Source organism: Artemia sp. Qi Xiang Cuo, chromosome 5 (genome assembly GCF_049724085.1).
Source record: "Artemia sp. Qi Xiang Cuo chromosome 5, ASM4972408v1, whole genome shotgun sequence".
In the NCBI taxonomy this organism is placed as follows: domain Eukaryota; kingdom Metazoa; phylum Arthropoda; class Branchiopoda; order Anostraca; family Artemiidae; genus Artemia; species Artemia sp. Qi Xiang Cuo.
In genome coordinates this window covers 68,779,367-68,802,165 of record NC_142798.1, presented here as the reverse complement: position 1 = coordinate 68,802,165, position 22,799 = coordinate 68,779,367, and the positions used below count along the sequence as shown (strand labels likewise).

The following is a 22,799-nucleotide window of genomic DNA, read 5'->3' as shown; positions in this document are numbered from 1 at the left end:
CGTGACTTATTGTATCGGAATACTATCACCTTAATTCTCTGTATTTAGAGGTACAGCCAGGCAATAATCCTAGCGCGGAGAGGGGGAAGGGCTTTACGAGCTTCCACTAGGAGCTTAAATTCTATTATGCTTGAATTATTGTATTGGAATACTATCACCTTCTCCCCCTCCCCTGCCCTCGGAAATGTGGGAACGAAGGGTCTCTGAGCCTTCCCCTTGATGCAGATGTTTTCCCTCCAAAATTGACCCCTCCCTGCCCTCAGAGATGGGGGAACGAAGGGAACGTTAGATCCTATTTTAAATTGACAATACTTATCAAACATCAGTAGTGTATTATACAGATCACATATCTCATTACCCCTTTTTAAATGTTAATCAAATAATTCTGATTATAGTGTCCAATTTTTTGTCTGCTTTTCAAAATGTTCGTATTTGTTTAGAAAGAAGTGTTTTTTATAGCAGATACCCCCCGTGCACCTGAACCCCCCATGTAACTGAACCCCATGCATAACCGGAACCCCGTACAACTGACCCGCCGTGCTACTCGACCCCAATTAACTAATCCCCGTGTAACTGAATCCTCATGTAACTGAACCCTCGTGCAAGTCAACTCCCTCAAAACACTTTTCAGCCATTTCTTGTTAATTTTTTTTATTTCTAAACTATTCAAAATTGACAACACTGCGCAAATCATCACTTGTGTATTATACAGTACACATTCATTCCATCTCCTCCAAAACACTTTTCAGTCATTTCTTGTTAAAATTATCCAATCACTAATTACCCTTTTTTTTCTCCACCTTCAAATGTTCCTTTAGTACCTACGCAATTAGATCACCCAGTTAACACTAAGATGAAAATTGAGTAAGTCTTTCGCAATAACGAACCAAACCAGATTATACCCACTTAACCAGATCAAAAAATGGCGGTCACACTAACTTTATTAGTAACTGGATTCATATATAGTACGAATGGACTTTCAGTCCTAAATTCACGGGTTTCTGCAAAGTGCTATGGGCTTCATTGAAAAAATACCAGTTAAAAAAAAAAAAAAAAAAATAAACATGTATCCATGAGTTTGACCTCCAAAAAATGAATGTCATAATAGAAAACCCGTCTGCCAACCCATGTAGAGTTCATTGTAATAGGCAAATGGCCCTGGTAAGGCATATTACGCAATCACGTTCCGGACTTTGCATTGCCTTACTACTTGTGATGTTGCTCCTTACTTTCAGTTGAAAAACTTATTTTTTTTATTTGATTTCTGGTCTTTTTTTTAAAGAATGCTGGGAAATCTGGCGCCCCATTCATAGCAATGTCCCTTCCCCCATGAAATTTCCTTCATGGAAAGATCCTCCCACATAACCCTCAACCCACCCCCCTCCCCCACTACCAGAAAAAATTCCCCCTGAAAACATCTTTATACTTCCCAATAACCAATACCATATGTTAACATTGGGTAAAGTTCATAACATTCAGCCCTCCCCCCGAGGACTTGGGGGAATTAAGTCATCCGTAAATACATAATTATTATATTTTCGACCATGTTGAAAAAAATGACTATCTCAAAATTTTAATCAGGAAAATTTGGGAAAAAAAATGAGCATTAAAACGGGTCCAGTTGCCCTCCATTTGTTTTTGTCACTTAAAAAGAGCACTATAACTTTTAATTTCCGTTCAAATGAGCCCTCCCACGATATTTTAGGAGCAATGGGTCGATACGATCACCCCTGGGAAAAAAAAATAAATAAAAAAAATAAACACGCATCCGTGATCTTTCTTCTGGCAAAAAAAGCGAAATTCCAGATTTTTTTAGATAGGAGCTTGAAACCTCTACAGTAGGGTTCTCTAATACGCTGAATATGATGGTGTGATTTTCATTAAGGTTCTATCACTTTTAGGGGGTCTTTCCCCCTTTTTTTGAAAATCCGCCAAATTTTCTCTGGTGCGTAACTTTTGATGGGTAGCATTAAACTTGATGAAAATTATATATTTGAAATCAGCATTGAAATCTGATTCTTTTGATGTATCTATTAGTATCAAAAACCGTTTTCTAGGGTTTCGGTTACCATTGAGCCGGGTCGCTCCTTACTTACAGTTCGTTACCACGAACTGTTTGACAATAAATCTTGACAGGTAGGTTTTTTGAAACTAAATTGAAGATTGAGTATTTTGGAAAAAGCTGTTCGAAAATATGGTTTTGAAAAAAAAATACCATCAGAGATTTAGCTGTGAGGAAAAAAACCTGGATATCAGGTCTTTTAGGCGACTTGATCAAATATTACAACTCCACTTATACCCCTTAATTCCCCTAGGAATGGTTGATCGATATTTAGCCCTCCGCCCTCTACAATAACTATTATGCTAATTGGATGAAAAATATAAAAGCAAACTGACCAACCATGAAAATAAGACAAAAAAAGAAAAAAAAAGAAATGCAAACCCAATGAATATGAAAGAGGTCTTTAGACCTGAGGCGGCTTTAGGGGATGGACAGAGGTGGCACTTAATTCGGGCGCAGAAATTTTAGGGAAACAAAATTTCAAAAAAACAATCTAACGGTTATAATTGTTTTGTTATTTTTGAAATTAAAGTAAAGTGGGGTGCGTCGTTAATATTGTAAATTAAAATAGTTTTTAAAGTATTGATTAATAGATAAAATAAAATAAATTAAAACAATTGATAATAATTAAGGAAATTAAACTAAAATAAGGAATAATGATTAAATAATTAAAAACTTAGATAATAAATTGAAAAGTAAAAAAAATATTCATTAATTAATAAATTGAAAATAATTTAGATAGTAAATAAAATTTTGATAAAATCCAGCCTGAAAATCTTATGAGAAAGAGGAGTGGGGCACTAATTAACAATTTGCCCCGGATATAAGAGAGGTGAGGACCGCCAATGCTTTAAATCTGTATAAGGGGGAAGGCGTCATAACATCGAACCATCAGGAGCACGAACGTCAGGAGCAGTACAAAATCCGTCATTACATCGACCAAAAAAATTCGTCAGAACCTTGAACCGTCATAACATCAAAAATTTTAAAACTTTAGTTTTTTTTGGGTTTAGGTGGGAAAAGGCACCTAGGTTATGTTAGGTTACGTATTTAATATATGCTATGCTTTACCCCCGCCCCTCTGATATGCAAATATATAGCCGGAATTTGTTTCTAAACTATTATATAGTTAATATTATTATATAAACTTATAATTTCTTTTAAATGTTATGACGTTTCGTGCTTGTGACGGTTCACTGAAATGGTAGCACCCCTTTGTAAGGCACTGATTTTAGGTTTTCGTTTACTTTGGGTTCTTCATTGATTTACCTAGGAGTTTGTGCTGTGAAGTTAATTGTTTTTCGGTTAATTTTTAACATCTTGCTTTATGTAATTAGTAATGTCGGTAAATCCCAGCCAATAACTGTCTGATATTTAAGTTCGGCTTTTATTGACATTAATAAAGTATAGCGATTCTGCATGCAAAACGTGTTAGCTACATTTCTTTTGCACAAGTAATGAAGTAAGAATTGTTTTCTAACTTAAAACTATCCAAATACTTTAACCCCCCCCCCCCCGAATGTGCAAATATATAGCCCAAATCATGTAAGTTCAATGCTTTCTGTCACCCGTCACTTATCTCTTTGGCTATGAAACCGGTTTTCTCAAATCTTACATTCATAATAATTAACAAGTACCCAACATTTTTTTTTATCATTCATCACTCTTGCTGATTTGACGAATCTGCCAAATTCATCTCAAGGAAAAAAATTCTTGCGCACATCCCCGAATCAATACTCACACTAGGCTTGCGAAAGTACGCCTTTTAAATAAATTTGGTTTTATCAAATAAAAATATTTGGTTTATATCCATAAAAAGATAACTTCATACATTTTTGTCCTATATAAATCTCCTTTCACTGGTGGTCCTGATATCATGCTGTGAAGCAAATTATCAGATTAACTGCAGGCTACCCAAATGTAAGTATGTAGCCTGCAACTAGTTCCGGTCCCCATATTAATTGGCAAAAATAAAAAAATAAATATATCATACTGTCCCATTTTGAATAGGATGAACATATTTTGAATGGCCGACCATGAAATTAGTTCTTTGCAACTTGCATACTTTTCTACTACGCCTGTCGTGACACGCACAGGTGTTATTTATGAATAGTTGAAGAAAATGAATAAGTACGGCTAGCAGTAATAACTGTACAATGAGTTTGTAAGTTAAGCCAAGAATTTAGGGCTCATATCCAAAAACTTTAGCCAAGTATAGTAAGGGTGCGTCATGACTGCTTGAACTTGTAGTTAAATCAGATACCAGAAGATGATCAGTTGGAGCCTAAAATTGCCATTCAATGTAAGCAATGTAGTTTTAATTGCTTAGGCGTAAATAAACACAATTTACATTTACAGTCTAGGGGTTGCAAACTGGCACAGATATGCTGCCATCCTCCAAGCCCCATCATCTCCATCCTGCGATTCAATTATTTTCATCCTTACAATCGATTCTTCGTCCGTGCCTCCAGTTTGCCTAGAATGCACGCAAAGCGACTCAGTGCTTGCTCAAAAACCTTGTCACTCCCGGCTCCTCTGAAAGTCTCAAAATGGTTAAGATTTTCTCCGTATTTCCAATACTTTTTATATAATTTGCTTCCTTTAGGTATTTTATCCTCCCTCCCATCCCAGAATATATTCCTAAGCCTTTGTTTAAACCAATAGTTTTCGAATTGTTTACCCCTTGCGCGAACTATTGAATAAATTGTATGTCTCAATAATCCCTTGCAGATATACATGCCAAAATCGTCCATATTTTTTTCATCGCAGTTTGCGTGGTTTCATCGTAATCCAAGTGGTTTCATCACAGCCGACTTTTTTTGGCGGATCCTCCATGGACCTTCTGGGCAATGCTGCCACTCAAAGTCATTTTCGCCAAAATCCTCGGATTTCAACCCTGTCCTTGGGATCTTGGGAAGAGTATATATTTAAACTAAACACTACCTAAAAAGTTGTACCAAATACACAATATGATTGTTCATATCTTCCATTACTGTTTATAACTGCCACTGATATTGTTCAATTCTGAGTGGCAGCCCTGCTTTCTTGAAACCACTTCTATTTTGAACTCATTCGAATGAGAAAGCTAAAAAAAAAATTCAGACTTTGACTCTTAAGGGGTAAAAGGGCATATAGACTGTTGTCACCCCTGCTCTGCCACTATGACCATGCTCTATCGGCGACGTTATTTTCGCTGTTTTGCGGTTTTAAAAGGCTGAAAAACGCAGATCAATGACATTTTTTGCTGGTTTTTCATCATTTGATGCCCAATTTTAGAGAGTCGGCCAAAGATGTATCCAAATGTACGAAAAATATATCAGATGTATAAAAAAGTCTTTGAAGAAAAAAAACCTGTTTCTTTATATCGTCTTTGTTTATTTAAAACGGAAGGGCGACATGAACCGTCTTTACAACTTTTTCAATACTTCTTCCGTTCTTTAAACTATGTACTCTGCTGTATTCCGTGAGGATGTACGCAAGAAAGGGGTCGCTGGAGGCACGACTCCCACGAAATCCTAAATATTAGACACTTCTTATTCAAATTATGAAATACAATATGAGTACTTGTGCATTATTTGGTACACATTCGAGAAGGGAAGTTTCGTTAATCATAATGAAATATACCGAAATATGATGAAATCGAATACTTTAGTACCAAAATTATGAAAACTACAACAAAGAATTATGGTAGGGGGCCCGCACATAACGCATTATATTAAACACCTAACCTAACTCAATCAAAATCTATATATTAAATATTTAGTAAAAATATACCTACAACGTAGATTTCATCTGAGCCTAAGCTAATTTTCTTCGGATATTGGCAGGTAAAAACAGACAGATAAACATTCTCGGGTGTGTACCAAATAAAAAAAGTAACAAAATTTGTTTTTTATTATTACATCACCCTGCCCCAAACCCTATTTTTTGCTTTTACCCCGGAGACATTTCTCTGTACGTGTCTGCCTAATATGACATAAACATTTGCTCAGTAGATCTTGAAACCGTGATTTCAGTTTTGTCCTTCTGCAAAGAGACAACGGCAAAAGTTATTATACGTTAATTAACTTCCAGAGACGTTATTTGTCTTTGGAGGCAGATGAAATGTAGGTTGAAAAGTAATTTGTCTAAGAACAGAGACGAGACGAAACTGGATCGGGATTTTTTTTCTTTGAAGAAAAAAAACCTGTTTCTTTATATCGTCTTTGTTTATTTAAAACGGAAGGGCGACATGAACCGTCTTTACAACTTTTTCAATACTTCTTCCGTTCTTTAAACTATGTACTCTGCTGTATTCCGTGAGGATGTACGCAAGAAAGGGGTCGCTGGAGGCACGACTCCCACGAAATCCTAAATATTAGACACTTCTTATTCAAATTATGAAATACAATATGAGTACTTGTGCATTATTTGGTACACATTCGAGAAGGGAAGTTTCGTTAATCATAATGAAATATACCGAAATATGATGAAATCGAATACTTTAGTACCAAAATTATGAAAACTACAACAAAGAATTATGGTAGGGGGCCCGCACATAACGCATTATATTAAACACCTAACCTAACTCAATCAAAATCTATATATTAAATATTTAGTAAAAATATACCTACAACTTAGATTTCATCTGAGCCTAAGCTAATTTTCTTCGGATATTGGCAGGTAAAAACAGACAGATAAACATTCTCGGGTGTGTACCAAATAAAAAAAAGTAACAAAATTTGTTTTTTATTATTACATCACCCTGCCCCAAACCCTATTTTTTGCTTTTACCCCGGAGACATTTCTCTGTACGTGTCTGCCTAATATGACATAAACATTTGCTCAGTAGATCTTGAAACCGTGATTTCAGTTTTGTCCTTCTGCAAAGAGACAACGGCAAAAGTTATTATACGTTAATTAACTTCCAGAGACGTTATTTGTCTTTGGAGGCAGATGAAATGTAGGTTGAAAAGTAATTTGTCTAAGAACAGAGACGAGACGAAACTGGATCGGGATGTTTTTGCGACACAAAACTAGTAGCATACAAGCAGTCTGGTACATACCAAAGAACATACTGTAACTAAGGAGAATTGAATCTTGGATACTTCATAAGGCAAAAATGCAGAAGCGCATACAGGATTTTTGTTCGGGGGGGGGGGGGGGGTTACTATTTTTTTTGGGGGGGGGGATAGACAAAAAACGCATACAAAATTTGTTTATGTCCATTTTCGTTACGTTTTTACGAGTCAAACAAACATTTCAGGGAGGGGGGTGTTCAAACCGGGTAACCCTCCCCCCTGGATACGGCCTTGCTAAAATATATTCTTTTTTATAGTGGGTAATAACGAAAGTGTAAATTTGTCCTTATGAACAACAGTTACTGGTGTATCAGTTCTAGTAATTTAAGTAGCAAACTATATCGCAAATATTCATCAAACTTTAATTGTAGCTCTTCACATGAATGGCAAGGAATTAATTATTGGTTCAAATTATTTAAGGCCGTCACTCCTTAATATAGCCTATATATATATATATATATATATATATATATATATATATATATATATATATATATATATATATATATATATATATATATATATATATATATATATATATATATATATTATATATATATATATTTGATTGTCCTTGTCGGCCATCAGTCTAGGGCCAAACGACAACAAGATCTTGATCTTATCATCCATCCAATCACCTAGGACAAAACAGTATAGCTGATAAAAAGTATACTGTAAGAGTCTGTACAGTATAAGCAGCAGAGAAGTCTAAAAGAATTTAGAGCATGGTTACCAACTTGACATTTTCCCCTTCAGATGACTTTTTAAAATACTTCTAATTTGTGTTTTACACAGAAGTTTGGACTTTTAATAAACATTAATCCAAACAAGATTCTAATTAAAGGAAACCACGGCATTATAAATTATTGGCACAAAGGCGGAGAGACAAAATTTATCTTAAGAAAACATGGATACTTGCTTTAAAGGGCCAAAAAACTCGACAGTAACGTAGCTGGCATTCAGAAATTTATTTATAATAAATGTGTGGCTATCCTGGTCAAAAGCAGATTAGTCCTCAGTCATATTATAAAAGCTTTGACAACAATACGTCACAGGAGTGAGTTTAGTGACCGGCAAACCTTGAGTAGCAATTAAGGTAAGGGAAAACTGTTACGACGAATCAATAGAACTTGCTTTGTTTGAGAGATGGGATGTAAATCTAGCTTTTAAAAAAGGCGACATAATGCCTTTTGAATAACCACAGCCAAAATCGCTCTGCCGTAAAATTAAAAACAAATGAGACTTATAGGTTTATGCGTAAATCCACTGATTTTTTCATTGGTAATGCAGTGTTGTCAACAACGACACAAGGTAAAAAAAAGAAATGCTTACCTGTGGATTTTTGGGTTTCATTTTTCTCGGAGCTGGAATTGGAACCACTGGATTTTTGTCGCTTTGAAGTTTCGTCGTCTCCTCTGAGGGCTCGTCAGGTGACCGCAAAGAAATTGACTCACGACTAAGACTTATACTATCCAACACTTTTATATGAAACCTAGCCCAGGGGCTAAGAGAAGTTTTTCTAAGATCACACAATTCCTGATCAACAATATCATGAAACTCAGCCATTGCTTTAGACAACCAGTCTAAGATTTCAGAACTGTTCCTATATGCAGATTCGTTGAATGATTGGCCGTGACTCAAAACTGGGCATGATGTTCGCCGAGTTTTGACAAAAAAGGGAACGCGCTGACGTGTACAGCTGTCATTTTTAGGCCCTTCATCAAGCGACATTGAACGTTCCTTAACCCGACGTTTTCGAAATGCTTCGGGGCTCGTTCTTCCATTGAAACCGTATGTAGGTTTTAGACCATGACGTCTTGGGGGACGTGGTGGCTCTCGTTTCTCATTAACTGGTTTGGCCTCACAGCTTCTTTCTAATAAGTTCAACATCTCTGCCTGCAACGAAAGAATATGTGAAAGAGCTTTGAGTTTTTTCAGTGGAGCAAGTTCGATTTTTTTTTTGGGGAGAGGGGGACAAAATGAATTTTTCAAACCCAGAGGAGGCAATTTTTATTTTATTTTTTCGATTATTGTTCCACAAAACTACTGTACCGAAAAAAAGAGTATTTCTCAATAAAGACACAAAAAGTATTTTCAAAAATCTAGGAAGGGAGAGGGGGGGCCTAGGAAGGGGGCAAACGGCCTCACCCCATATCCCCGCAATTGACACCACTGATTTATTTTCCACCGATCTTATACACTTATATGGGAGACCAAAAGGGCAGGAGACTAAAAATTTACTACCCTTCCGTCAGAATACACTAAGTAAAAAAGCGGTGATCAAATATAACTTATATTAGAGAGATTGTTACACTTTTCTGGAAAAATAACAATGACATTCTAAGCCTAAGCTACACCTAAAATTTCTTAAAGCTCACCCCCCTCCCAATCCTCCTGAAGTATTTAAACAGGCGTATATATATATATATATATATATATATATATATATATATATATATATATATATATATATATATATATATATATATATATATATATATATATATATATATATATATATATATATATATATATATATATATATATATATATATATATATATATATATATATATATATATATATATATATATATATATATATATATATATATATCAGGGCCGTATCCAGGATTTTTGTTCAGGGGGGGGTTTACTAATTTTTGACTTTTTTTGGGGGGGGGGTTTACTAATTTTTGACTCAGTTTTCGACTAATTTTACTGATTTTTACCTAGGTTTTACTAATTTTTGACTTATTTTCGAGTCGGTCAAAAATTTCGGGGGGGGGGGTTCAAACCGGGTAACTCCCCCCCCCCTGGATACGGCCTTGATATATATATAAATATATTTATATATATAATGTTACCTATCAAAAACTACGAGCCTGAGAAAATTTGACTGATTTTCGAGAAAAAGTGGTGGTACAACCCAAAAAATTCAGGTGATTTTAATAAAAATCCCACCGTCAGATTCGTCATATAAGACAACCTTTTTTCTAGAGTTTTAAGTTTCTATCTAAAAAAGTGTAGAATTTCGTATTTTTCCCCAGAAAGATTCCGGATGCGTGTTAATTTGTTTATTTATTTGTTAGGTTTTTGGTGTTTTGGGAAAACAAGTTTTTTCAACTGAAAGTAAGGAGCAACATCAAAACTTAAAAGGATCAGAAGTTATTCTGTATATGAAAGGGGCTGCACCACACTCATCCCTCGCTCTTCACACTAAAGTTTGAATTTTTGTCCCGATTCTTTCTGAACGGCTCCCGAAACACAAGGGCCGTTAATTTGAACGATAAGTATTTTAAAGAACTTTATGACTTTAGCACGAAGAGCAAGGGATGAGGAAGGGGCAGGTTTGTATCCAGGATTTTTTTTCGGCGGGGGGGGGGGGGGACTTTAAAAACGCACCAAAAATTGGTTTATATTCATTTATATTAGATTTTTACGAGTCGGACAAACATTTCGGGAGGAGTTCAAACCTCATAACCCCTCTGGATAAGGCCTTGCATTGTAGTTATTTCTATGGAACAAGGAAAGAGATACATCATTTTCAGCAGGAAAAAAATAGAAAATTCTCTGGGGCGACATAAGAAACGACAAACCAGATTTACCAAGTCGATGGAAAACTATATCAGTTTCACGAAGATCACAGTATAAGCATTAAACTGAGGCAAAAATTTTGTTAGAAATGAAACGCATCACAGTGCCCGGAAACAGATATTTCCCTTTGTGTCACAGCAATATCTTCAGTTGTTGCCACATCATAAATATTAAAGAAGGCATTAATCGAACAGTTCGTGGTAAAGAACTGTAAGTAAGGCGCGACCCGGCTCGATAGTAACCGAAACTCTAAAAAACAGAATTTTTATACAAATAGATATATCAAAAGAATGGGATTTTTGTGCTAATTTCAAATATATAAGTTTCGCTAAGTTCAATATTACTCATCAAAGGTTACGAGCGTGAGAAATTTTGCCTGATTTTCTAAAAAAAGGGGGGAAGAACCCCTAGAAGTCACAGAATTTGAATTAAAATCATACTATCATATTCAGTGTATCAAAGAATCCTGCTGGAGACGTTTCAAGCTCCTCTCTCCAAAAATGTGGAATTTTGTAATTTTTGCCAAAAGAAAGATCATGGATGCGTGTTTTTTGTTGTTTTGTATTATTATTATTTTTTTCCACGTGATATTATCGACCCAATGGGCCTAGAATTTTGGAAGGGGGTTCATTCTAACGGAAATGAGAAGTTTTAGTGCTCTTTTTATTTGACCAAAAAATTGGAGGGCAACTAGGCCCCCTCCCACGCCACTTTTCCCCCAAAATCGTCCGATCAAACTTTTGACATTCCTATACGAAATTTCTTTATATGTCTTACTTTCTCTTTACCGATTCAATTTTACGCATGGGTCGAGATGTTAAGGGTAATTGTCCGGGGTAGATTTTCACCATCAGGATTGAATTGTCCAGAGGATATTCCCATGTTTAGGGGAATTTTTCCATGGAGGTGGAGCCAGATGTCTTTTTTCAACTGAAAGTAAGGAGCAACATTAAAACTTAAGAAATTTAAATTATTTGAGGGGGGTTTCCCCCTCCTCACTACCTCTCACTTTGCGCTAAATTTTTAATTTTGTCCAAATTATTTATGCACGACTCCTAAAACACAAGGTTTGTTTAGTAAGAATAATAAGTAACTTTCTTAAAGTACCGAAAAACTTTAACGTGAAGGGTAAGGTGTCGAGAAGCGGGAAACCTTCATTATATACGTATTAATTTCTGTTTGTTTTAAGTTTTAATGCTGCTCCTTACTTTCAGTTGAACAAACTTTTTTTTCTTATTTAATAAAATAATATAGAATCATCAAGAAAGGTGTCCCAAAAATCATTAATGGAGAGTATTGGAATTTCTGCTACTGTTTAATATTGATGCTGTGACGAAAATATCACATAACACCTGTTCAGCTACTGCATTCGCTATTGTTATGATAAATTTATCAATTGCGTTAACAAAGGTACCGAAAGACCATAGTATTCGATTTTGAGTAGTTGTCATCAGAGATAATAAGTAGTTTTCAAAAACATATTTTCTCATGATTTTGTAGTTAGCCTAATGCTTTTCTGCTAAAGCGGGATAGTACAGCGATATTTAATTGCGATAATTGTGAGATTTTTTAACAATGGGGCTTGGCTTTCAATAAATAATTTCCTTACTTTACCAAAATGTCTTCGATACACACGATAAATATTTCTGTCGACAAATAAACAATTAATAATTTAATTTTCGGTGGCGCCGTTCTTTGAAGAGCCAATAGATCCATCTTCAATGCTTGAACAACAACGAGGACACCTTACAGTGTAGAAAACCCACCACCCACAGTCAGGCTCGTGTCCAGGTTTTTTGTTCAGGGCGGGGGGTAGAAAACAAACCTTTATAAAATGCAACAAATTTTGGTACACTGTGTGCTAATACCACAGTAGACAGAATATACTAATATATGAACTACTAATATACTAATATATGATAATATATGAACTGTGGCTAATACAGAACAAATTCACGAATTACGCTAAGGTTACATCTCAGACAACCGGTTTCATAGCTACAAAAACAAGTGACGGATGATACAATGCATTGAACTTCGGCAGCATGCATTGGACTTGCATAATTTGGGCTATATATTTGCATATTTGAGGGTGAGGGTGGGGGCGAGGTTAGGTGAGGGGCTCTGTCAAAACACTTAACCCCTACCCTAATATGCAAATATATAGCCCAAATTATATGATTATATAAACTAAAGGTTATATGAATGTTACATTTCATTAAGATTAGCCTAACTTCACTTCTTGGGTGTGTTCTGTCTTATTAACAAGTACCCAAACGTTTTTTACAAGTATTTATTTTTACTTTTGTGCGAGCTGGACAAAAAGTTTTGAGGGGGGTGTTCAAACCATGTAACCCCCTGGATACGGCCGGGCCCGCAGTACACCCATGACTGAGGGCTGGAGCGGAGCTATGAAAGTAGTTGGGCAGGAGAAATTCGATTTTGACTGATCTACCAATATAATTGGTCATCCATAAATTACAGCTGAAAACAAGTTTGACGCAAGACAACGGATACCCGAAGCCATGCCACCAAGGGAGTGTTTACGATAGTCACCTAACAGGCTCTGCTACTAGTAAAACGAAGAATTTCATGCATAACCACGAATAGGGAGTAAACAGGGCAGAGGAGGCATCGAGACCTGTCCCCCCAAAATCCTGAATGTTCCTGATTTCTCGGACATTTGTAGCTCAAATGATAAAATAATCCCCTCCCCTGAACAGGAAAATCTGGTGCACGTGCCTGCCTATGAACATCTCGGCTGTGGTGATTCAAAATGTATTTTGTAGCACCCCCTTCTTAAACTAAGAAAAACTAACATTTGATGAAAAAATTTAAAAAAGTATATTTTCTTAAGATTGGGTTTACAGGCACCCACTCCCCCTCATAAACTAAGAAAAACTAACATTTGATGAAAACGAAAAAGTGTAAAAATAATGAAGAGAAGTTATGAGAACCAGGGTAATTTTCAACCATTCAATAAAAAAACAAAAAAACAAGCGAATAAAAAAAAGATATTTCAGCAAGGACCTCCGCCAAGCCGTCCTCAGTGCTCAAACACAGAAAAACCACTAACCTTTTGAAGTAAAACCCGCCAAAACAGATTTTTCCGTTTTTCATGCTTTTCCTTTCTGACTAAACGTCATATAGTTTGGTTTTAGAACGTATTTAAGCAAAACTATACACCATCTTACACTAAAACTTCTTAAACATATGTAATTGATTAAAAAACAAGCACTTAATTCGAAACACAAAATCGTGGCAACAAAACAGGATTAGGAGCAAAAAACCCCATAAATACTCTACATAAAATACCTGAGTAACTTATAAAGCTGTCAATAGTCTTTTACCGGCCATGAAGTCAATAAATTCTCCTACACAATTTAAATTCTCCAAAAATCTCTAACAATCTCAGTTTTTAGGAAAGCGCTAGTTTTTTCAGAATTCGACAAATATAGGGGAATATTGTGAGCCAGTTTATTTGAAAGAGTTTTTTTTTATGAATGGGTTGCTTAAACTGCAAAGCAGTAGTTTCTACCCATTTTAAGTTTCAATTTCGCTCTTTACTTTTATCAGAAATACTTTTTTTAAATTAATTTTTGTTCGTCTTTTAGGTTTTAAAAATACAAACAATAAACATTAAACAGATCTTTCTCCAACATAGGTGAATAAACTGATGGCCGGCATTTACCCCCCCCCCCCACGGAAAATACTCCCCCCTTTGGAAAATACCCTCGCGGTAAATACCCCTCATGGAAAATGCCCTCCGGAAAGTACCCCCCCCCCCCGTGGAAAATAAGGTTTTCCAAATTTGATCCTTTTATTTGAGTTTGGTACTTTCCGGGGGAGGGGGTATTTTCCGCGGGGCAATTTCCGCAGGGGGAGGTACTTTCCGGGAGGTGTTTTCTGGGGCAATAAACGCCTAGAACTGAAAAAAACTATAGAAATTAACATGAGTTCTTGTTCAAATAAGGCACTAAATATAGGTTTTACTATACATCGCTCTTATACTTTCCCTCAAAATGTCTACAAATTGTGTTTAGCTAGCAAACGGTGAAACAGTTCGGGGTTTCATTCCTATTCGGTTAAAGCTCTGTTTCAAAAATTAAAGCCAAAGCTAAAATAATTTATAGCTTAAATTACAGCAATATGTTCAGGTTATTTTATTCTCAGATAAATGCACAAAAAAAAATCCTGAGCCCAGCAAACAATATCAAAATCTTTTGACATGCATCTCAAAAGGGCCTGATATGCCTCTACGGCTTTACCTATTTCTATACCCAAGCTGAATTTTTTATTGATTCTCGTTTGAAAAAAATTAGTTAGCTTTGATGGAATACCCCATCAGGAAGATCATTGGCAATGAATGTACAAAGAAAACAGCTTACCTAGTGCAGTTTATCCAAGACGTTTCCTCTAGTCGATAATCGTTGCTAGCCAAAGTATTATTTGGTACTGGTACATTATATGGTCACTTCTGAAAAGTCAAGTTTGGTTAATACTAATGAAATAAAATAAAATAGGATGAATATATAATAGTTTATAAACAAATTTGAGCTATATATTTGCACATTAGGAGGGTTGGGGGTAAAGCATAGCATATATTAAATACGTAACGTGGTACCTCCCCCCTAAACCCCCAAAAATAACAGTTTAAATATCGTAAACACAATGAAAACTACGCTTTGCATTGCATTTCTCTATAGCGGTCTCTTGCAATTAACCCGTCTGGCGGGTTTTTCGTGACTGGTTGTAAAATATATAAAAGTGACCATATAACGCACCAGTACCTATTATTTATATGTGTTTTATATGGTGATGTGAATTTTATGGTACCAGAGAGCCAAAATATAAAAAGTCGAAATTTATTTGGCAAGCGTTAAAATTGGTATAGGCCTAATAATAAAAAAAAAGAAAAAAAAAGAAAAAGAGGCACGAAAAAAAAAATCTACAACTGAATAACCAAAGCAGATTAGTATTCTCTACTAACACGGATATAAACAAATTACAAACTATAATCTCTCCAGGATTTTAATCATGGGCGTAACGTTCAATTTTTTCAGTGAAGACCGGGGCTCACTACACTGAGCTTAACCCGGCTATAGAGTATTAAAAGTTGATACTTATCAACCTTGTAGAGTCCTTTAAAGTATTTTAAGTATCCCCTTTTAGGAGTTTTTTAGAGATAACTTTAGCCCTCAAAAAGTTTGGGCTTATGATATTAATCTTAACTGAAAGAAACCTGCTGTTAAAGACACGGATGACATTGAAACCCGTGTAAAGCCGATTAAAGAATCCATATAGCCAACAGAAGAAAAAGGGACTTTCGTATGCACCAAGACCAAATTAATGCAGTACCGTCAATGTTAAGTGCTCATTGAGGCACATTGTGAGCCAAATATACAGCATAAATGTCACATTTAATTAGCTACGGTCATCCCATGAGGTAATCAAGACAAAGAAGCTTTTTAGAAGAACTCAGACATGAACTTCATTTTAATCACTGTCGCCTTCATCAGCGTTTCAACTTTTGAAAGCACATCTCATAAATGGGCAAGCAGATTTCATCACGTAAGCAATTGAGATGTTCCCAAAATAATTGCTCGCCGTATCATAATTTAAGTCACGCAAAGTGACGATTGTGATTGGGGACAGCGGTAGGGAAGGACCAGTGGGGCAGTCAATCGATCGGGAGGGAAGGGGGGTCCTTGGTTCGGCTCTCTTGAAATATTACTTTAAATACCATGATTCTTGCTTATTTTTATCTGCTGACTTAACGAATGCGCATTTAAATATGATTAATATGATACCACTAGGAGCCAGTTCCTATTTTCATGCCTAGAGGATAAGCATGGTCCCTATTAAGCTGAAAAATGTATAAAATATATTTCAAAGGGGAAGTACTCTGATAATAGAGTAAAGAGTCTTTTTTACAGTATCAGCCCTTCTATAAAAATTATTTTGCCCTTGTTTACTGAGTAAAACTAAAATAGGGTCTTTGACTGTGGACAAAATAATGCATAAAAATGTAATATGATAAGTATAATAATATAACAAACGTACATTAACGTAAATGTATAGGTCAGTAAAGGTAATTAGTAATGGCTAAATTAAATTTTTGTGTAAATGGGAAGCATAGGCCATTTGTTTAAAAGTCAGATATTTTTGGTTTTTCCTTCCATTTTTCACTAAATGCTAAAAATTAATTGGGTACTTGTATGATATACCCCCTACCAATCAAGAAGTGGAGTTAGGTTAATCCTAATAAAATATACATAATTATGATAAAAATATAAAACTTTAGAAACAAATTTGAGCTATATATTTACACATTAGGGGGGGGGGGTAAAGTACAACGGGTCTGCATGCAAAATGTGTTGACTACAATTATTCTCATATTATGAAGTAAGAATTGCTTTCTGACTTCATACTGTCCAAATACTTTACCCCATCCTCCCTATTGTACAAATATACAGCCCAAATTATATATATTCCATCTATTCTGTCACTTCTCTTTTTCTTTTCTGACGCTAAGTTGAAAGAAACTAGAAAAAGAAACCGGTTTACAGTGCGTCAATGCATGAACAACTTGAGCAGTAGGGGGTAAATCATACAAGTACCATTAATTGTGTTGAGGCTATTTTATTGCATCAAACCCTAATAATAATTTGTACCAAAGTTTATATTTACAGCGCTACTCCAACTTCACGGCAATTGTTCTTTTTTGTATTTCCCTATTTCGAAAATGTTTCAGTATAATAAGAATAAGATACAAGGCCGTATTCAGGATTTTTGTTCCGGGAGGGGGAGAGAGGGTTACAAAAACAACACTAAAAAACTCATCTAAAATTTGTTTATGCACATTTTTGTTACTTTTTTTACGAGACGGGAAAAAATTTTCTTTTTTTAATTTAAAAAAAAAATTCCTATGACTTGTTCCACTATTTATGGCTTGGTTCAACCTAAATTTGTGTATTGAAATTAAGATCAAAGCTTAAAGGTAAATTGGTGAATTGGTAAAATTAGCAACATAAAATGCAGCGCTAGTTTTATCCAGCGCTAAGAAAATTAGCAACATAAAATACAACGCTAGATTTATGCAGCACTAAGAAAATTAGCAGGATAAAATGCAGCGCTAACAAAATTAGCAGCATAAAATACAGCGCTAGTTTTATGCAGCGCTAACAAAATTAGCAACATAGAATACAGCGCTAGTAGAAATACGAGCCTGTACCCTTTTCGACGTACGTAGCCTACTAAATTTTCCTTCATTTTGGAGATAATGATGACAAGAGAAAAAGACGAGAACAAGTTTGCTAAAACAAAAGCTGGAAAAGTGGTACTCCAAAGAAAATTTAGATTAGAAATTTTAAATTATAGATTAGAAGGTTGCCACTCCCTTGCAAGGCAAATTACGCACGTATATTCTCTATCCCTTCTTTTTTCTTTCTCGATTACTGTCTATGAACTTAAATGCTATTCTTGAGGTCCGGAAGCCAAACATACTAATCGGAAAAAAAAAAGAACCAGCCCCCTTAAAATGAGACAACTTGATTGAGCCCCTGAAAAGCGAGTGCCCTAAGGCCTCCGCGCTTGAGGGCCGAAGGCCTAAGCTTTTCCTCCAAGCTAAAGACGACTTTTTGGCTTGCATATGGATTTTTCGTATGTCAAATATATATATATATATATATATATATATATATATATATATATATATATATATATATATATATATATATATATATATATATATATATATATAATAAACACGTGATAAGTGAAGTTTTGTTAATGTTAATGAAACAAAACAAAATAGGATGAAAATATAATAGTTTAGAAACAAATCTGGGCTATATGTTTGCAAATTAAGGGGGGGCGGGTAAAGCATAGCATATATTAAATACGTAATAAATCTAACCTAAGTACCTTTTTTTGTACCTTCAACCCCAAAAAAACTGAAGTCTAAATATTTGTCACAGATTGAACAACAACTCGCTATTTAGCGGAAACCTGTTTTTCAAATGGTATCTTTGAAATTCTCTATGCGGTTCATTTCGTGTTTATGGGATTCAAGACAAGTATAAAAAAAAATCAATTACCCGTTTTCTAACCCATGTTCTAATATTTATTTTTGTCTAAAAGCATTGACGAACATTTGACCGACTCTGATTAATGCCTTTAAACTGCAATATAAATACATTTTTAACTATTAAAATGGTTATTTCAAAATATGCTCTTTTTGCCCAATAAAGATGTCTCGTTTTGTCGTTAGTTGTAATTACTTAAAGCGGATGAATATTTTATGGTATTCTACTTTAAACCAAAACCTTTTTAAACCATGTAATTTAACAGAAGTGAAAAATGCAGTCTAGATGTTATCGCATAGTTGCAGAATTTATTGATGTAGTAACAAACAAAGAAAATAAATCCCAAAAGTGTATTTCTTGTAAATTTGTTCTGAGCACGTAATTTCTCCGAGGGATCGCTCTCTCTCAGAAATCCTGTACACCAGGTGACACGTGTCAAGCGTGGGGGAACTGTACCAAGCTTTTTGGGAATTTTGATAGCCTGTGTTCTCATAGCGTCTTTCGATTTAGATCGCTACTTCACCGGGAACCTAGTGCCACAGTGGCTGATAATGCTAAAAGGGTTAGGGACAAAGCTGTTTATCTCCTACTTCCTTCGCCCCATCCTTAAAGAAACCGAGGCTCACTCATCGGCCCAACACTCCCAGAAATGTTCAACTCTATCCTCTAAGCCGTTACCGAAATATTGCAGATATGCCGCTTGATAACCTGGATGCTTGTAGTGTCTTTTGATTTACGTCTCCCCCTCTCCTCAAGTCAAAATTCGAGATCCATTTGGCCTTCAACACTCCCTGAAAGTTTCAATCTGATCGTTCCCCTGAAATGCTGTCTGTTTTTCTACATTCAAATTCCCCGATGATTAAAAACAAAACGAAACAAAAAATCGCTTATCTAAATGGCACCCCTACAGTTGCTTTACCAGGGCGGAAGTTCACCCCCAAACCCCCCAGCTGCTCCTCTGCATATAATATTAATTAAATAGATCTACATCCATAGTGTTAGGTCAATGAAAAATGAGCCTCTTGACATTTTTTTCAGGCAGAGAACGCTGGAACTTCTATTGTCAGGACGAAAGAGGAGCAAAGTTTTGAAAAGATTTTTTTTTTCATTTTTACACAAAGTGTTTTTTCCTGAGTTAAATCTGAATATATATATATACTGGGCCTATCCCAGGTCTGTTCCTCTTGCCCACCCATACAACCAAAGGCTTAATTTTTTTTGGGGCAAGGGCGGGGGGGGGGGAGGAGCATTTTCATACTCTCCCCATACCGCAGTCTAGTTAAAACTAAGATAGGCCTACATAATTCAACCATCCACAAAAACTGATCAGTTTTTTAGTATTATTTGAAAAAGCTTTTTCCACAAAATAAGTTTTTAAAAAAAAAAAGAAATCCATAAAATTAAAAACGAACGAAAAAATAATAAAATAATCTACCAAGCATGAAACTACCACAAAACAGTATCAATAAATAAATAAAACCAAAAAAAAAACAGAGATCAAAATCAATAACAGAGTCAAACTCAAAACGAGCCTAAATTAATATAAGTAGGGTTCTCAAACCCAATGCTTTCTAACAGCCAGAATATATTGCACTTTACTAAAAAATTTCAAATGCATTTACTAAAAAAAATGTGCATTTTCAGTTTAACATACATATGCTGATATTTATTTCTTAAAATCCTAATTAATTTTCGATTTTTTAAAGCTATAAAAGTGAAAACATTTTAAAACATTTTTTTCAGTAAAGTACAAATTTTATTCTGGCTTAAAGAAAGCATGGGGTTTAGAACCCTACTCATATTAATTTCTGCTCGTTTTGAGTTTGAAACTGTTATTTGTTTTAATTTCTGTTTATTTTGGGTTTTATTTATTTATTGATAGTGTTTTGTGGCAGTTGTATGTTTGGTAGATTATTTGATTCTATTTTTCTTCATTTTTTGGTTTAATTGAGTTCTTTACTTTTTTTTGAAAAACCTATTTTGTTGAAAAAGTTTTTTTTTAACTAATTTCTGTCCGTTTTATATTGACAATTTTATATAGTCTTTTTCAGGGAGAAAGATTGAGCCTCTTCTAAAGTTTAGGAACCATTCCTTCCATAAAAACGTTAAATACTCCTGGGTATAACTTACAACCCGTGCCCCTAATCTCTGGGGTTTGTTACAACTCCAAAAGCACTGTTATATGATATTTAGACTATTTTGAATAGAATGGCTATCTCAAAATTAAAATTTCTATTAGATGCATTAAGGGGCAAAACTACGTGTGTGTGTGTGGAGGGGGGTAGCTGGCCTCCGATCAATTTGACTCTTAAAGAGCACTAGAACGTCTGAATACCAATCCAATAAGCCCCTCCAAAGTTTATATGACCACGCTTTCTATAACAACCTTATATATCCCCAGGGCATAATTTATAGACTTTGCCCTGAGGGCTGGGGGGATTTGTTATCCTCAGACCTAATTTCCAGGCCTGTCTGATACGCTGAACAAATTGGCCATATCAAAACCTTGATCGGATATGTTTGGGGAAATGATGGGCGTAAGGGGGGATTCTCCCTCCGATTACTTTCAACTTTAAAAAGGGCAATAGCCCTCTCAATTTCCAATTTAATGAACCCTTTTATAAGTTTTTGCGACAACGCTTTCTATAAAAACATTATATGTCCCCCGGGCATAACTTACAGCCTTAGCCCTGAGGGCTATGAAGGTTAGCATACTCAAAAACACAATTTCCGGACCCTTCAACAAAATGGCTATATCAAAACGTTGATCGGGAGTGTTTGGGGAAATGATGGGCGTGAGGGGGCCTCTCAATTCTCAGTTGAATGAGCCCTTATTGAAGTTTCTACGACAACGCTTTCTTTAAAAACCTTATATGCCCCCAGGGCATAACTTACAACCCTTGTCCTGAGTAGTAACCGTATACACAGTTTCAACTGTACAAGAATATACAGTGCAATATCACGGGTGGTTGCGTAATTTGTCTTATCTCTAGCATGTACAAGAATATGCAGCGTAGCTTCACGTGCACATTGCAAAAAAAAAGCGTGCAAACCTATAAAGTGGCCAAACACGTTTTGAAACTATAGTCGAGATTGTATAAGATTTGAACTGTACAAGAAACGGTACAAGAAAACCTACGCCTGAGACACCACAGTTTCACGTGCACATTGCAAAAAAGCATGCAAACCTATAAAGTGGCCAAACATGTTTTAAGAGTATAGTCGAGATTGTATAAGACAACTAGACTGGTTTTTTGCTATTGATATCAATTGCACAAGGAATTTCACAAGAATATGCAGCGTAGCTTTACGTGCACATTTTAAAAAAAGCTGGCAAACCTATAAGGTGGTCAAACATGTTTTTAGAGTATAATTGAGACTTTTTTTTTAAATCGAAAACTAGAGATTGTCAAATTGCGTATTTAGGAATGATTTTGTAGGAAAACCTGTCTATCACCCATGCGTTATCCACTGTTCCATTTCTTTGAAGTATGTGCTATCAAGAGCGGTTTCTGATTTGTTGGACAATTGCCTTTAGCCAAGAATAGTTTGTTATGAATGTGTCAGTAGATAGCATTTGCGAATTGGATCGTCTGAAGGTGGAGAAAAAAAAGGGATGGTCTTGTGACTTGACCTAGCTTTACTTCTTCGATGTGTACTGTATAATACACAAGTGGTGTTTGAACAGTGTTGTCAATTTAAAATAGAGTTTAACGTTATACTATACTAAAAAGTTGACACTAAGAGAACTGTAGATGGCAAGAAAAGAATTTTAATAACGGATATCTTTACTTCTTCGATGTGTTCTGTATAATACACAAGTGGTGGGGTGATGGGAGCGGGGTGTCTTAGAGTACTTATAGTGCTGTACTGTGGGCCAAATTCCTAGCGAAAAACCCGAGTGGATGACTTGAAAATAAAATTTTTAACGAGAAATGGCTGAAAAGTGTTTTGGGGGAGACGGGTTGATTGGCAGAAGGATGTCTTAGCGTAGT

General features: G+C 35.4%; 1 protein-coding gene across 3 annotated transcripts in view; it reads right to left on the bottom strand.

The window, feature by feature from the left end:
- LOC148952434 (rho GTPase-activating protein 7-like) overlaps positions 1-22,799 on the bottom strand; it is a 238,533-nt gene that overhangs the window by 178,111 nt on the left and 37,623 nt on the right. For all 3 annotated transcript variants that reach the window (XM_089089878.1, XM_089089879.1, XM_089089880.1), the window contains exon 3: positions 8,455-9,018. In XM_089089878.1, the coding sequence (XP_088946004.1) occupies positions 8,455-9,018 (564 nt within the window). The remainder of the gene's footprint in view (positions 1-8,454; positions 9,019-22,799) is intronic.